Below are 18,720 nucleotides of genomic sequence, written 5' to 3' on the forward strand. Positions count from 1 at the left end.
GAACAGGAGCCTGGTTTCAAATTAACAGCTGTCATTTGGTGCATCTGCCCTTGTGAGTCATTTGAGATTACTTTTATGTTTGATGGTTCTCCATTTGGAGTGGCTTTCACAGAACATGCAGGTTTGCCTTAATTTCATCTCTGGGGATAATTGTTCCCCCCTCCACTCATTCGTGTTCCTCCTAAAGTAAACGGTGGGCATCCCAGGATTCATCACGAATTATTCGAGCATCTCTTATATACTCTGCTCTGTCCTCTAGACTCCAAAGACAGAGTCGTGAGGAGACGAGCAGATGTGGTCTCTGCTTAGGTAGAATGCATTCTAGTGGTGAGCATAATACAGGAGAAAACCTGAGTGTCCATAGTGGTTACAGATTGTGCTAAGTACCTGGGAGAAAATAAACAGAGTTCTGATGTGCAGTGCTGTTTTAGACTGAAAATATTTCTTTTTTTTTTTTTTAAGATTTTATTTATTTATTTGACAGAGATAGAGACAGCTAGCGAGAGAGGGAACACAAGCAGGGGGAGTGGGAGAGGAAGAAGCAGGCTCATAGCGGAGGAGCCTGATGTGGGGCTCGATCCCAGAACGGCGGGATCACGCCCTGAGCCGAAGGCAGACGCTTAACCGCTGTGCCACCCAGGCGCCCCTAGACTGAAAATATTTCTTGAAGGAAGGATGGAAGAATGGGCAGTAGTCGGCCACAGAAAAACACAGAAGGAAAAGCATCACAGTTAAAGGAAACTATCATGGTGACTGCTGGTGGAAGAGTGCCTAGCACACTCATGAAAGGGAAGAAAACCAAAGTCTAGAATCAAGGGAGCAGTGTGAACAGTCAGAGGAGAGGCAGAAAGAAGATCCAAGAGTGAGCAAGTGGGAGACTGCCCGGCACCCTGTAGCCCAAGATTTTATTCATTTAGCCCAAGATTTTAATTTAATAAAATTAAATTTTATTTAATTTTTTATCCAATTTTATTTATAGTTGGAAGTCACTGAAAGGTTCTCATCAGGGAAGTAGCATCATCTAATGTATACTTCAAACAGATTAAGCTGTTGCGTAGAGACCAGGTGGTATGGGGGCGGGGTGGCCACAATAGAGGGGCATCTGCATCAGGCAAGCAGATTTGCAGCAGCCAGGAGTGGGGGCATAGCTCTTGGAGGAGGGGATACGGGGGTAGACAAAAATTTGAGATGCAGATGGTTGGTAGAACAGATGGCATCATGGATGGACATAGAGAGCAAGATAAAGGGGAAATCAGAAGGTCCTAGAGTTTGGGCTTGAAAAATGCATCTGATTTGAGTGTTATTTGCCAAGATGGTGTGATGTGAAGTCCTGACTTCACAGAGTCAATCACACCATCCACCATATTCAGAGTTGTGAAAATATATCTTGTTATTTTCATGTGAATGAGCAATAGAGAGGTGGGAGGGCTTTTTATTCAAATTTAATTTTTACATATCCACACTGTTTTGTTTGATTTTTACTAATTTTATGATTAAAACACTTAAAAAGTTGCGGAGTGAATAAAGTTTGCTAATGAAAGCCATTTGGTCTTTTTAGTTCTTCTGTTGTCTTTGTTGCATCGTGGGATAGTTGTTGGTGCTGTTGATTTTTTTCTCTGAGTGTCTGTTGCAAAGGCTGTACCTCCTATTTCATAGCAAGAATTTTCTCCTTATCATTGACTCTTATGATGTGGGGTTGCACATAAATGGGGGGAAAACATGATTGAAATATCTGCCATGTGAATCTACATATTTCTGAGAATGGCAAGGAACTGGATTTCCTTTTTAATGCAACCCTCATTGTGATTGTGTAGACCATGTAGTTTCGGAGTGTGCTCACTTTCACTGAATCTATCCTGTTTGAGTCTGTGCGTGTTATGGAAAAGCAAAATGGTTGAGCCCAGTGGGTTTCTGAGTCCAACCCTAGAAAAATTATATGGGAAATATTTATCAGCTGTTAAACTAGCATTATGTAGGCACTTATAGATCTTCTGTGCCCACATAATGAGTAAATATAGAGTTTTTGTCCATACAGAACAGAGGTTTCAATGGAGTCCCACCTGCAAACGTATATTGCTTTATTGGAAAGTTCTGGCCACTTGAAAACTATGAGTATTCTATTTTTTAATCATTCTTTTGGTTTTAGGATCTTCTTACTTAAAGCTTCAAGCTCATGTTGTTATAATATCAAACTCATCCCTCAGATGTTAAAACTTAAAAGAATTCTCTATTTCTATTCCCGGTCTGGCAAATTTTCCACGGCTGGTAACTGAGGAATAAAGATGCTGGAATTTGAATAAGTAATGACTAGTGGCTCTGTGACTTAGCCAACCACCGGCGAATCATTCATGAGTGATGAATGGTCCTATCAGATTTTAGATCAAAGCTCTAGACGCAGGGGAGTGGACTTCAGCCGTGTAAGCGATTGAAGTGAGAAAAGTTTTGAGTGTCAGAAAAGGAAACAGTTTTGGAAGGGGGAAATGACACAGGCTGTTTCCCACTCCCCAAACTAGGAGGTTCCCTCGGACTGTTCATCAGAGTTGTCTATTCTTTATGTCCTGTTTAACAAATAAAAATGAAACACAAACTCCCTTTCCCAGCGGGCTTTCATCACATTCCCCTGTGGAGTCACGCACGACTTCGTACCAGATATGTAATCAACAAGGAAGCCTTACAGCCCTTCCTCCGTAGGTCACTGGTGTGTTTTCCATTTAAAAACATGTATTTCCGTAAATCTTGACATTCTTCTCATTCTTCACGTCGAACTGTGGCCATAACTTTCCACTGGTCCTTCTGTTTCTGCTCCTTTTCAGCCCAATGCCATCATACTCAGATTTCTACTCAAATGTGTGTTGGATCACAACATTCATGCCTCGCCAAAAAGCCTTCAGGGACTCAACATTTTGTAACTTCCGTATCTAGGCATCTCTGACTAATGCATCAACTGCTTTTATTACCCACTGTTTTCCCTCCAGCCTTTTAATTCGGTCAGTTACAGTCCACCAAACACAGTGTGTAAATTATCATTTTCCTGGGAGTGTTTCCCCTCTCCTCCTCCCCTACGACCTCTCCCCTACTTCTCTCAGCCTTTCGGAGTCCCACAGGTCCTTCAGGAGCCACTCAGCCTGCTCCCTTCTGCAAAGCTTCCCACACTGTGTCAGTCCAGGTTCATTTCTCTGACCTCTATTTTTATCAGCATTGATCATCCACATGCTTCAATTACAACACATTTTTTTTTTTTTGGTATTATGGTTCTTTATGGCCTTTATTTTTTTTTAAAGAAATCTTTTTTTTTTTTTTAAGATTTTATTTATTTATTTATTTGACAGAGATAGAGACAGCCAGCGAGAGAGGGAACACAAGCAGGGGGAGTGGGAGAGGAAGAAGCAGGCTCATAGAGGAGGAGCCTGATGTGGGGCTCGATCCCATAACGCCGGGATCTCGCCCTGAGCCGAAGGCAGACGCTTAACCGCTGTGCCACCCAGGCGCCCCTCTTTATGGCCTTTAAACCCAATTAGACTGTTAGTACTTTGGGATCCAGGGAAATATTACCCTTCCTCCACACCTCCTTTCTTTTATCTCTGTATAGAACTCAATAAATTGTGTTGGCTCACTTATTTGTTTTCACATGATTTAATTCTTACATGATAATGTCCAATTAGGGGGGAGAAAAAACTTAAAGAGATAAGGGATAGATCTGTGATCATATCTGGTTTTTGACAGTCCATTTGAAATGAAAATTATTTAATTCACTCTTCTGTGTGAACAATTTTTTATCTTTACATATTTATGAAGGGTTTTGTATTTTCTACAGATGTACATGATGCATGGGTTTGTTAAAAAATTCTATTGAGCAAGACTCTGATGGTTCTTGGAGAAATAGAGTCACTCATTGTCAGGTGGTCTTCCCAAAGAAAGAGAGGGATGCAGACAAGGATACTGAAATGCAGTGTAGCCCGTGCTGTGGGAGGGTAAGCTACAAGTTAGGGGGTCTTGTTCATACTGTGTCGTGTATCTGAGTCTAGACCTGACATACTTATCCCCACTCCTGCTTGTTTTTCTACTGTGGTAAAAAACACATAGCCTTAAACTGACAATCTTAACCATTTTCAAATTTGTGGTTCAGTAGTGTTAAATATATTCACAGTATTGTGTACCAGATCTCTAGGACTTTGTCACCTAGCAGATCTATGTATGATTAAACACTAATTCCCCTTCTTCCCTCCCTCCAGCCCTAGGCAACCCCATTTCTCCTTTTTGTTTCTGTGACTTTGACTCTTTTAGATATAGTGGAATCATACACTATTTGTCTGGCTTATTTCACTTTGCATAATGTCTTCAAGTTTCATCCATATTTTAGCCTGTGATAGGATTTCCCCCCCTTTTTTTTAAGGCTAAATGATATTCCCTCATATGTATATACCATACTTTCTTCTGTTGGTGGACGTTTAGATTGCTTCCACCTTCTGAATATTGTGAATAACGCTGTAAGTGAGTGTGCAAATATTTCTTTGAATTTTTGCTTTGAATTCTTTGGGATATATACCCAAAAGTGAGATTGCTCGATCATATAGCTTAGCTTGCTCTCTTTTTCTAATTCCTTGAGGTGTAAAGCTAGATTATTTATTCAAGATCTTCCTTCTTTTTTAATGTAAGCATTTACCACTATAAATTTCCCTCTTAGTCCTACTTTTACTGCATCCCAGAGGTTATTGGTATGTCACATTTTTTGTTTTCATGTATCCAGACATTTTGTAAATTCTGTTGTTATTTGGTTTTTGACCTATTGAATTTAAGATTTTGTTTAATTTCCACAAATTTGTGTTTTTGTTTTTGTTTTCTGTTTTTCCTCTGCTATTGATTTCTAGTTTCATTGCATTATGGTCAGAGAAGATACTTTGTATGATTTCAGTCTTTTTAAATTGGTAAAGATTTATTTTGCTACCAAACATTTGGCCTGCCTTGGAAAATGTTCTTTATACACTTGAGAAGAATGTGTATTCTGATTTTCTGGGTGGAATATTGTGTAAATATCTGTCCAGCCCACTCGGTCTTTAGTGTCGTTAAAGTCTTCTCCTTCCTTATTGATCATCTGCGTGGTGGTTCTATTCATAAGTTAAAATGGGGTATCGAAGGCTCTCAATATTATTGTGCTGTGTCTATTTCTCCCTTCAATTCTGTCAATGTTTGCTTCAAATATTTGGGAATCTTAATGCTACACACACACACATACACACACACACATAATTATGATATCTTCCTGGTGAATTGATCCTTTCTCATTATATAATGTTCATCTTTGTCTCTTGTGACAATTTTTATCTCAGAATCTCTTTTGTCTCTTTTAAGTGTGGCCACTTTCATCTCTTTAGTTTCCCGTTTTTATGGGACACCTTCTCATCCTTTCACTTTTACCCTGTGCATGTCCTGAGATCTAAAGTGAGTGTCTTGTAGACACCATGCAATTGGGTCTTATTTATTTTTTATCCATTCTTCCAAACATGTTTTTTAATTGTTATATTTAATTCATTTATATTTAAAGTAATTATTGATGAGGAAGGGCTTACTATTGCCATTTTATTGATTTATTTTCTGAATGTCTTAGAGCTTTTGTGTTCCTCTTTTCCTTTCTTGCTGACTTTTGTGTTCTGTTGATATTTTTGTAATGATATGTTATAATTTCTTTCTCATTTCACTTTGTGTATATTATATAGATACTTTCTTTGAGGATACCATTGAAATTACACAAAACTTCTTAAAGTTATAAGAATGTATTTTAAACTGACACTAACTTCTATCACATATAAGAATTCTATTCTTTTCTATCTGTTCTCCCCTTCTTTATTGAAGATCCAGATTACCCTTTTATATTCCATATCCATTAACATAAATTTATAATTACTTTCTTTGCTTTTACTTTTAAAATTTTATAACATATTTAAAAGTGATTTATACGCCTATATTACAATACTACAGGATTCTATATCTTTACATATTTACTTTTACCAGAGAGCTTTAAAATTTTGCATGGCTTTCTGTTGCTATCTACTATCATTTCATTCAATTTGAAAGACTCCCTTTTGTATTTCGTTTGGGAAAGGTCTAGTGGTGATGCTTTCCCTCGGTTTTTGTTTATCTGGAAATGTCTTGATTTCTCCATCTCTGAAGAGCAGTGTTGCTGGATATAGTATTCTTTTTTGTCAGTCTGAAATTTTGTTTGTTCGTTTGTTTTTTGGTTGTTTGTTTTTTATCTTCCAGCATTTTAAATATACATCTGACCCCATTTAGCCTACAAGATTTCTGATGAGAAATCCACTGGCAGTCTGACGTTCCTTGAACATTACAGTTTTCTTTTCTCTTGCTATTTTCAAGAGCAAAAAAAAAAAAAAAAAAAGATGTTGTCTTTTTGCATTTTTGTCTGTGATAGTTTGATTATGATGTATCTCAATGTAGGTTTCTTTAGATTTATCCTCGTTGGACCGCTTTGTTCTTAATTGGTATGTCCATTTCTTCCCTCAGATTTGGGCAGTTTTCAGCCATTATTTCTTCAAGTAGACCCTCTGCCTTCTTTTCTCTTTTTTTCTTCCTTCCGGAATACCCATAATGCACACATTGTTCTGCTGGGTGGTCTTCTGTAATTCCCTTAAGCTTTATTCATTTCTCTGCCTTTTTTTTTTTTTAAGATTTTATTTATTTATTTGACAGAGAGAGACAGCCAGCGAGAGAGGGAACACAAGCAGGGGGAGTGGGAGAGGAAGAAACAGGCTCCCAGCGGAGGAGCCTGATGTGGCGCTCGATCTCAGAACACCGGGATCACGCCCTGAGCCGAAGGCAGACGCCTAACCACTGTGCCACCCAGGCGCCCCCATTTCTCTACCTTTTATTCTCCTCTGACTTGATAATTTCAAATGACCGATCTTCTTCAAGATTGCTGTTTCTTTCTTCTGCTTGATTAAGTCTAACGTTAGTCTTCTTTAATGGATTTGTCAATTCAGTTATTGCATTCTTTAGTTCAAAATTTCTGTTTGGTCCTTCTTCAGGGTTTCTTTGTTGATATTTTTATTTTGTTCATGTATCCTTATATTTATTGAGTTGAGTGGTTTATCTATATTCTATTATAATTCATTGAGCAGTCTAATGACGGTTATTGTGAATTCTTTGGTAATTCATTCATATTTCCATTTCTTTAGGGAAATGATTTAATTGGACCTTTCATTGGGCCATGTTTCCCTATTTCTTTGTATGCTGTTTTACCTTCTGTTGCAACGTTGGCATTTTAAGCATCAGCCACCTCCCCCAGTATCTGCAATCTGGTTTTATAGAGGGGAGGACTTTCACCAGTTGACCCAATTAGAGTTTCTGGAAAATGCTCAAGCCTTTTCTGACGGTGTGTCCTCTCTGGATTGGCATGCATTGGGAGAGGTTTCCTGGTTGCTAACAAGGAGCTTCCCCTTAGACCTGTCTGCTGTTGTGGCCTCTTGGTAGTTGAGCTCCCCCTTGCTCCTATCTGCAGTTCTGCAGATTCCAGTGTGGACCAGACCACATTTATTGCCTTTGTTCTGAGACACCAACCTTGCATCCATTCCTAACAGCCCTTAGAGTCAAGCAAGAAAGAGACCAGTCCCTTGGGCAGCTCTCTTAAAAGTCAGAATATTGGATATATGTTCCACGGTTCTCTTTCCCTTCGCAGAGAGAACTCAGGAGTTGGCACTTTCTTTCCAGTAGTGCCTACTGTGTCATGGAGAGGATCTTTGGCCATGAATTTTCCAACCAACTTCAGTGCAGTTGGCTTTTGCTTCTCTGAGGTTCAGGAACCTTTTAATTGGTTTCTATATTTCTTCCAAGGGCAATTTGTCTGTATTGTTGTTAAGCTGGTATCTCCATCAGGGAAGGATGGTCTAGGGCTTTCTATTTTGCCATCTTGTGACATTACTCCTGGACTTGATGTATTTTTTTTTAATAAGAGTTAAACAGTTGAAGGATTAGTTAAATTAATTCACATCATTCAAAGAGCAGAGAATTTTTTTTAAATATATTCCTTTACTTTATTATCATGCTAGCAATTTCTTAGTCTGCTAACAAATAGTATGTTTGGCCTGAATGTTTGTGCATGGTTGCAGTTTTTTTGTTTTGTTTTTAAAGGTATGGTTAGAGTTGAGTTTTTGAAACCATGCTAATCAAATTTTAAGTAAAATCCAGCATATTAAATTATTTCACATTTGTCTTATTATGAATATAATATGGTTTATTTGCATAGACTTCTGGCACTACAGATATTTTATTATGTAAGGATGTTCATATTAGTCTGTAATGTTTCCTCAAGTCTCTATAATAATAAATACCACAAATGCATGTTTAACAATGATCGAATATCTATATGAAAGTATTTAATATTACACCTTAAAGATATGATAGAATACTATTAAATATGGGTCAGCAATATCTTTTTGTAAAGGACCAGAGAAAATATATTCAGCTTGCAGACTAATGAAAGGAGTAAGCACAGAAAGAAACAAACATGATCAGATTTGGCTCAAGGGATGTTGTTTGCTAAATCATGTTATAAAACATCACACCAAGAAAAACATATTAAAATTATCAATGTATTTTACTAAAAATACATTTTTCAACAAAATTCTTTGATACAGTCAGTTAATGTGGTGATCTGGCCTATTGAATATTAAGCATTTCAATTAAATTTGAATGTTTTATATTTGCATATTTTAACAAAAAGCAAAAACATATGCACATAATAGCATGTGTTAAGTATGCCTGTGTGTACATATGGGCACATGTATTAAATGTCTATATTTTATTTGATAAGTATTACCATTAGTCTATCTGATATATAAATTAAACAATCTAAGATACTTTAAGAAATTATTGTCATTGTTATCATTTTAAATACATGATTGACCTTTTATTCAGAAACCCTGGAAATGATAATAAATGCACATACCATTAGATTATTTTTGTGTAATTGAGGTTAAGTTCAAGTGTAAGATTTGACATTTAAAAATTTCAACTACATTTAATGTTCTGAGTTTTCTGAGCTATACCTGTGTCTAGTACATTTTTAAGCAGAAAAAAAAATTTCTCTAATTTGTAATAAATATCCCTATGGCAAAGAAGCCTGGCATAGTTATAGCTTAAGTGATCAATTTCATCATGAAGAAAAGCATAAAAATTCAGCGATACACACATTACTGAAGATCCTATATAAGACAGGATGTTTCTCTTCTCACTACAAGTGAGAGGATGTTCAGCAGTACGTCACTAGGCACAGTTAATCTGTTCGTTGTTATTTACTGGAGACATAGGTAAAGTGCAATCTATTTCATAGCATTTGTTCTTTATTAATGGGGAATTAATTATGGCAGAGTGGGTAGCCTGGCTGTGCCATTTCCTGGTCTTGTGAGCTTAGAGCAATTACTTTCCATCTGCCCGTGAATGAGGACATTGGACAAGATCAGAGCTTCTCAAAGTGTTTTGCAGGACCCTCCTGTCCTATGTTGTTCATGGGTAGTATGCAGACCAAAATGGTCCCGTAATACATTTTGGAAATCCTTCAAACAAAGTTGAAGAGGATTCATCTCTGCAGGATTTCTCCATGCCTTTAATATGCTACAATACTTCTAAATCTCCCAGAGAGATACAATATTCTATTTCCCCAAAATTTATGCTATGACATCTCTTGACACTGGACACACAATCCTTTTTGTTTTGAAGATTCCTTATGATCTACTAAATGGGAAAAAGAAATAAAGCATTTATTATGTGGACTTATCATGCCCACAGTTTATAGATAAGAGAAAATATTTTTAGCTCCACATACATGCTAAATTCTTAGACAATGATTTATATTTTATTTATTTATTATCAGAGAGAGAGCACAAGCAGGGGGAGCGGCAGGCAGAGGGAGACGCAGGGTCCCTGCTGAGCAAGGAACTAGATGCAGGGCTGGATCCCAGGACCCTGAGATCATGACCTGAGCTGAAGGCAGACACTTAACGGACTGAGTCACCCAGGCGTCCCTAGACAATGATTTAAAAAGCAGTTTCTTTTCTTTACTTCAGATATTGTCTTATTAATTATGGAGTTTTCTCTATACACATTCTGTTGTCATGGAGATGTATTGACTCATAAAACAATGTAATATAGAAGTCTGAGTGTACAGGGTGACACCTGTTATGTTTCTGCCCATGTGATCATGACATTTGATATTTATTTCATGGATGGACAACCTCGCATGGCATCTCCCTAAGTGAAACTGTGATGTCTTTATTTGCCTATTTTCCAATACAGTGTCTGACCTTTAATGCAAGTTTTGATTTATGGGTTTACAGAGACTATCAGTAACACTTCTGTTTTAGGGTAAGCCATACCTATTTGCACGCAAAGAAGGATTTTTATCTACTAGTTTTGTGTGAGGGGCTGGTTATTATTAATTTAGTTTCTTTTCAAAATTAAGGAATAGTCTATGTATCCCTATAGTGCTTATGATGACCTACCCACATTTTTAACAAAGTTCATATATCTGCAAATGCTCTTTGACCTCTTTGCCCTTGAGAGCTAATCCAGCTCTAGTGATCTCTCCATTCAGCTCTGCTTTCCTCTCTCGATGGTTTTTATCTTTATTATTGTTTTGAGCCGTGCAGCTAGAATGACGTCCATTTTTTTCTAAGTTGTGATCTTTGAACATCACACATTACACCAGTCAAAATGAGGACAATGCTAAGTTGACAAAAAATGATCGAAGTTGTCTCAACTGTATCTACAGAGGCTCAGTTTTCCTGCTCCCAGCCCCAGACAAACATTGCATGTTTATCATGGATTTTTTTTTTAAGATTTTATTTATGTATTCTACAGGATAGAGACAGCCAGTGAGAGAGGGAACACAAGCAGGGGAGTGGGAGAGGAAGAAGCAGGCTCATAGCGGAGGAGCCTGATGTGGGGCTCGATCCCAGAACGCTGGGATCACGCCCTGAGCAGAAGGCAGACGCTTAACCGCTGTGCCACCCAGGCGCCCCTATCATGGATTTCAAAATTATTTTCTTTTTCAAGATTTAAGCAAACCAGTCCCTGAATTTTATCTAATGAATTTAGAATAATGACTACAGTACCTTCCAGAGACCCGATGAGGCTACTTGTTGTATTCTGGTTCACAACTTCCACATTTGATGGTCAGTGGCAGGCAAAGCCTTTAAGCTGTGCATTTGGTCAAATTAGGACACTTGTCTTTTGAATGGCTTTTATATACCTTGCCTTCTCAGGCTAGACACATGGGGAAATAAAGACTTCTTGAGCTACCTTCTAAATCTAACCCCAACTTAAAAAATCCACACGTTTCCAAATGTCCAAATTTTTACCTGTGCAATGTGGTGCTACATGCAAGAATTCTCCCTTTATCATTGCTTGTTTCTAGCAATAGATCTAAGTCTTCAGAACACTCAACTGTTACCCTCTCATTGTCACATTTAGTCGGGACACCTCATAGTTCAGAATCAGGTGGCTTATGAACCACCTTTTAAAGAAACCTAGCTTTATAGCATTTGCTATGTTGTCATTCATAGTACAGAATGTGAATATGCTGTACTTTGAAAAAAAATGAGAAATCTTTTCTATGAAAACTTTTGCTTATGACAGTATACTCTACCAGATGTCTCTCTTTTTGAAAAATCAATTTTGAATTTTCCTGCCTGATACTTTTGTGTCACAACTTCATTTTAGAGAAGTTCTTTTATTTGGATATGTCTTCAGACATGTCTCATTTTGTGTCTGAATCAATATCTTTTAGTTGACTGGCTTTATGACTTGACCTGTCACATATGTGATACCACCACCCCTGATTTAACATTAAAAATCAGTTTTGCTCCAACAACATCCTTCTCAAACTCTTCTCTTTTTGGGTGATTTAAAGAGTGATGGGTGCATATATGGCCTTGAATGGACCTTCCTTCCTGCTCATATTTATTTCCCTGCCTACTTCTTTTCCTATCTTCTTTATTTCGCACTTTGGTACAATGATTAAAAGCAAGTAGTCTACCCTTTCTCTGTACCAAAAATTGTTCGGTATACCTCCTTCTGTCCCGTAGCGGAGAGAAAGTTCATCGTTCTGTCTTCTAAGGTACAACTTCTTGCCTTACATTGTTACCAGCATTATCGGGGCTGCCCCATCTCCTTCCCAGTTTTCCGGTTTGGGTCCATAATGCACATGGTTGCTCTCCCTCTAAAGGGTTTTACCCAGCTCCTGTAGATCACAGGACACGGCGCTGTCCGGCTGTGCTTGAACCTTCTGTTTCGGGATGCACTTCAAACCCAGCTGGTTTTTGGACCTGAATCTGCCACACCTTTAACTCTCCCCTCTGCTAGAGTCATGATTTTCTAAACCCCAAAATAGAACTCTTCCACTCGTGACATACATCCACTGTTTTCACTGCAACTTGACTCAGTGTTGCCGGTAGTATTGCCTGGTTAGGAAAGAAACGGGATGCACTGAACATACTTGGGCTCTGGTCCAGGGTAGTTCAATAAATATTTGTGGATGATCATATCAATCACTTAGTTACTTATCTCTATGTAAATAGAGGTAGTTGCTATTACTAGGAAATGTCCCTAGAGACACCAAATATCTTAGTGTTGGTAGCTCCTACCCTACCTTAGATACCTAGTGACACTGAGAAGCGAGGGGAGGATGTTTCTGTCTACAGTTCAAGTGTCTGGGTCTGCACATAACTGCTTCCTGAGTCATCAGATCAAACACTGATTAAGATGACTTTATGTATGTTTTTAATTTCTTCAGAAAATATATTACAATTCCTGTAGGTACAGATAAATGCAAGTTATTATTTTTTTTCCAGAGGATGAATGGGATTTACACATAGAATTTAAGGAAAGACAAAATGAAAATAAATTAACATATAATACATGCATACCAATCACCATGTAATAAATAAACACAGTGGGTAAAAGCCTGTTGTATCTTCTATGTAAAGGGATGGGTATTTCATAACTAGAATTTAATTTACAATTACTTGTTGCATTTTTTAAATTTCAAAATATATTATCGGTTTATTTTGAACATTTTTAGGTTTTTGCTATTCTCTGGTCTCTGTGTGCATTTGAAGTATATGAAAATGATGATATGATATCACCATAAATTAGCTTTTTAGTATTTCAGGTTATAATTAAATTTATAAGAAGGGCATTTTAAGTATTTTTTTCCAAAGTCAAATGAAAAAACAAAATTAGTGATAGGTGGTCGGTGATCTTGCTACGACGTGATAGGAGAAGGGGTAAAATTTAAATGCAATATATATTCTAGAGCTAAGAAAGAGATAAGTTAGACTTATACCACAAAACAAGATAAAGGCCTAAGCGATTGTATTTTTTCCATATTTAGCAATTTTATCGTATACAAATATAAAGCCCCAATTATCTTGAAATTTTGTGCTGGAAATTTAAAAAAAAAAACATTGCCACTTAATGCATATGGTGTTTTATACTTTTTAATATATAGCCATTTAGGGAAGAAACAATTCCAATAGAAAAAATCTATGATACACTTCATACCTGCTCATCCCGGGTAAAATCAATGTGTTCCAAGGCTTGAAAGTATCCAGCTAGTTTATGTACCGCTGGTGTCCATTTTGATGTAAATTCTGTGGCATGGTGTTCTCAAATCCACAATCGCAGCATTGATGAAAACATAAAGATATTTTTCTCTCTTTGCTTCATCTCAGGTTTGGGGGGGAAGTGAGTCAAACTAGTGATTCTCAAACTTTAATGCATAAGAATCATGAGGATGGTGTTAACAGGACTATTCTGATTTAGCAGTTCTGAGTTAGGGCTAAACTTGTGGGTCTTTGTCAGGCTCACATGCCGTGCTTGGAAAAGAAGGAAATGGAGCAATTCAGTGCAGGCCAACGGGCCATTCACTTAGTGGCACGGAGATGGGCTTATGATGTACATCCCTGTACCTGGAAAACTTGGCCTGTTAATTTGGCTTCACTTGGTCCTTTCTTTAATATCAGATGCAAGGAGTTGGGGTTATTAGCTCTTTGGGAGGCTGAGAGCCTCTCGTGCATCTAGTATAATGATAGACGGTCATCAGCATGTCTGGTTTCCCCAAGAACTGCCTGTGCAGCCTGCTAAGCATGGGGGGGGGGCGCATGGGGGGGGGCGGGGGAAAGCAACACATGGAGTTACACTGACAGCTGCTTTCAGAAGCAAACTGTGCGGGCTATAGCCCATCTTGGAATTCTTGGTCATTTTATCTTTGTGTGTTTTCTAAGTGAAGTCTGGTGGGACGAGGGGCTGTGCACATGTGCAGAGGAGGTGTGCTGGACCCAATGCCCACACACGTGGACACGGTCCCGTGTGCAGGGCGAACAGCACCCATCCTCGTCCCGCACTGGGACCCACAGCTGTGCAGCTGGCTGCCCTGCATAGACCTGTTCTTCCATGTCCCCCCAGTTTTTGCCTCTGGATTGATTAAAGATAACCCACCTTCCCCATTCCTGACATATTACTCAGAGCCCCCAGTCCCGATCAGTTAACGAAGCTGACCGATTCATTCCTGTTACTGTGGTGACCAAGAACCGGAGTGTAAGTCCAAGGTCACATGAAGAATTTTAAGCTAGGCTTCTCTAACTAACATTCTTCCCCATCCAGCACCCTGGAACACCCCTCAGTCCTGTGTAACCTGGGATGAGAGGAGACCTACCACACTGATGAAAAGGATTATTTGCAATCCCCAAGTCTTAACACCCTTTCAGATGCATTTCTTTATTCTATAAAATACCAGAGCTGCATATTTTGTCTATCTGTACTGTGGGGTTTATAGAGAGGTATCAGCACTAAATACTTAAAATTTATTTTTCTGTATTTTACGCTGAATGCCAGTATTCTGAGATGCATTAAAAAAATTGTTAGTGCCCTATTTGACGGCAATTCTATCTAGAAAAGTGTCTGATTATGGTCTTAGGATCTGTAAATATTGGTCCTGTTTATCTGAGAACACACTGTTCGTGAGAATTTTGTTGTCTTTAAATGAGAGAGAGAATACAAAATATTTGTTCTCATATTATGTTTTTCTGGAAGGATAGAATTCCCAGATTCACACTTGAAATTTTTCATAAAGATGGCCAACTATGCTTGAAAAACAATCAAGAGAGCATTGTCATGGGTTTTGCATATAGTAAGAAACATAATTTTAAAGGACCTTTTAAAATGTGTATGTGGTGGAATTGGAGTGTGTAATAGTAAACGTGGAAGTAGCAAATTTTATTATTTAAGGAAAATTTTGATTCGCTGCATGCTAAATATGAAATGTATTTAAGAAGTAGCTAAAAACTGATTTAAAGTTCCCTGAAGTCATCTTGATAGAATTGTAACAAGAGAAATAATTAAGGTTTTCGTTCATTTCGTCAGGAGGAGAGCAATAGTGGAAAAAAGCTATTTTGTTATTCAAAAAATAAAAATATTGTTTGTTATTACATACTTCCTAAGCATTTGTCTCTGCATTTCTGCAGCTGTGGGTCTCGCTGCATGCCAAGAACCAGCCCTTCCCAGCAACGGCATCAAAATAGGAGATCGGTATATGGTGAACGATGTCCTCTCCTTTCAGTGTGAACCTGGGTACACCTTGCAGGTATCCTCCTTTCGAGTTTCGGGGATAAGAAGGGTTAAACATAGGAATCCTTGGCCAGCTCCATGAAGCCAGTGCCTGAGATTTGCACCCGATGAGCTAATTCAGTGTCTCTCTCTCTGTTTGTAGACCATGGTAGTTCCATTAAGCCATGCATGCTGGTGATGTTAATTACAATGTGGAAATAGCTTCTAATGACGAAGCACTCTTTCCAAGTTGAGCATCTTGTTCTTGTAATTATTTTATTTCAAATGTATGTTCTCCCAATAAGTATGCAGATAAAATTCTAAGGGACAAAGTATTGACACAAGTCTCTTTCAAAGTGTCACCCCGACAACCCCTTTGCACACTGTTCTCATGGTCAGTTGGGCAAATCATCATTCTGTACTTATTCTGTGCTGGGTACTGCAGTGCTCAAATAATAGGTTCCAGTGATCTCCAAGAAATATGGAGGAGTCTTCATCATTTTTTATAATTTTATATAATAGTTTCACTTAACTTTTATAACCTAGTGTGTACCAACATTCGTTATTTTGCTGTTAATTTTTTTCTGGTCTAATCATAGATAAGCTTACCCACAAAATCGTTTCTCTCTGTCACTTAGCATAATTCTCCTGCCAACTGTGAATATTAATAATCTAAGCATGCATATTACAAAGTCAAGTAGAAAAAGTTAAGCCTAATTACGTGTCTCCTTTTCGGTTATTTTGGGTAATGGAGTGCTTTTGGCTGTCTGCTTATGAGCACATTGAAGCTGATCATATTTTAAGGAAAAATATATTAGTTCTATTCTTTACGTGACTTAAACAAATGAGCTTGAGGAAGCATCAGGAAAGAGTCGCAAAGGTACAGCAGGGAAAGGACGGCACCGCATAGAGTAGGGAATCTGTCGCGGGTTGCCAGAGACGCTTTGCAGAGCAGAGATAAGTCAAGGCCACAGCTAGCAACCCCCAAGCCCTGACGGAGTACCCCCTATGAGTGTCACACACAACCTGCGTCAGTCCTGGGCGACCCCATGATGTGGGGACTAGGAGGCGGTGGAGGGAGATGGTGGGGGAGCCCAGGGAGCAGAAAAGCTGGGAAAGCATCGCAGGCGAGCATGTGTGCTGCGCGTGGGAATTCGCCTGTTTTAAGTTTAGAGGATGTGCCTGTGAGCTGCCTACCACGCCTCAGCAAAGGAAGCATCATCACCATTACTATAAACTAACATCCGTGTGGAAAGTCCCCTTCGTTACAGCCCCAAGCTACAGATGCTGGAGGGCACTGGGGTAATTGCTGTGACTCTTGAAAGCGTGGGCAGAGCCTCCCTTGCAAAAACAACAAGAGTTACTGAGGGAGCTTGCATACACATTCTGCATCGAAGCAAGTTTTTAAACAAGCACGCAAAGGCTATTTTAACGGATTCTTCAAGACAAAACGTAACCGTGTAAGAATTCTGTGTCACGTGCCACAGTTTCATGGAGCGGGACACCACAGAATAGCCTGATAGGCCATTAATATGTCCTTTTTTTGCCTTGCATATAAGTGAATACGAATTCCCACAGCTGAATACTTGTTTGCTCAGGGACATTCATCTTCTTTCTGCTCCTTCCTGAAGTCACTTTGCAGGTACTGTGAGAACCCTTTTAGGAAGGACACCTTTGCAGCCCTTGGAGAAGAAAAGGGAGGGAGGATTCTGGAAGGACCTTTCTTATTATAATGGTTTGTTTAACAAACTGCAGGCAGGAAAGGGCCTGTGGACACACACCTGCAGAGCCCTGCCAGGCTGCTCACTAGTTCTGGGTTTTCAAATGCAAACAAAGCTATTGGCTCTTCTTTAGGGACTGGGCCAAGCTTTGACTTCACAGGCTGCTGTATTTGTCATTCACAGCAGAGAAAAAGGATCCCTACTTTTTTTGTAAGTTGCTAACAATTGACAACACATTTGCTAACACGTGAATATAATCCCAGCATGCGTGAATTACATGTCATTTATGAACAGCATGGTTTCCGATAGGGTTCACACACAGATCTGCATGAACCTGTCTGCCTAGGGCGCTGCCTGGACGCCGTACAGAGGTGCTATCCTGAGACACACAGAGGGAATCCTGGACCTTTGTCTGCTTTAGGATTTCCATCTTCTCCAGCCTTGTTTCAGTGTCCCTTTCCAAGATGAAAAGCTGGAAACAGAAAATTCTTTTCATGGAGTCCTGTCTTGTTTTGGATTCATGATACACATTTCAGCTGGAATCACTGATATAAAATGTTTGTGCCAAAATAAGTAACAGGATATGACCTAGATTGGTAATAAATGACTATTTTATTGGTAGTCATTGATAAATGTCTTTAAAGACCTTTACCCTTTGTGTTTTCCATAACGTAGGAAGAAATTTATTAAAGATAATTTAATGATCAGAAAATAGAGCATGAACTTTAGCAGGCAACGTCCTGCACAGAAGGTCTTCTTTAGGAATAAATACAGTTTCCTTTTGCCGTAATGACTTTTTAAGATATCAGAAAGTATGAGAAAATGAGTTTTGTGGCAGATGAATCGCGTATGAAATGTTTCCGAGCTTAGGGAATCGGTTTGTCGTTGATAACTGCATTAGTGCAAATTCTCGTTTGATGAGTCCCCAGTTGGCTGGGATTATTTAACATGAATTACAGATTTGTGTTCAGGTGCCTCTGCGCCAGTTGTGGCAAATGGAAACTCACAAGATCAGAACCCACTGCAGACCAGGCCCCGAGTCACATGGGGGAAAAAATAAAATAAAAATGAATAGTCTGCAAAGAGGTTTCCATTTACTACCTTCTCTTTTAGTGTGAGAGAGCTTTTAGCACAAAACATTCATAATTTAACCTGCTGCTGTGTGATTTTAAAACAGAAATAATACGACAGATCTTTCCGAAGAGCGAAAGTTGAAAACATCATATATTTAAAGAATAAAGAGACCGTGGGTGATGAGGATTAATTTTACTGAGGCCACAATTATTTGGCAGTTGGTCAGCCTGTCTGATAATAAAACGAATATTAAGCCTCCTTTTTCTCTGATGAAGGAGGAACTGACCCAGTTCTTTGCGGGACCATCAGG

At 38.7% G+C, this 18,720-nt stretch overlaps 1 protein-coding gene across 1 annotated transcript in view; it reads left to right on the top strand.

Moving 5' to 3' along the window:
• The window catches only part of CSMD1 (CUB and Sushi multiple domains 1), a 1,039,667-nt gene that overhangs the window by 831,635 nt on the left and 189,312 nt on the right, over positions 1 to 18,720 (top strand). Inside the window, exon 36 of the mRNA XM_087856321.1 lies at positions 15,534 to 15,652. Coding sequence (XP_087712447.1) covers positions 15,534 to 15,652 — 119 coding nt within the window. The remainder of the gene's footprint in view (positions 1 to 15,533; positions 15,653 to 18,720) is intronic.

The sequence above is a fragment of the Ursus americanus genome, chromosome 27, assembly GCF_024610735.1.
Source record: "Ursus americanus isolate L20-20 chromosome 27, mUrsAme1.1.p, whole genome shotgun sequence".
Classification (NCBI taxonomy): Eukaryota; Metazoa; Chordata; class Mammalia; order Carnivora; family Ursidae; genus Ursus; species Ursus americanus.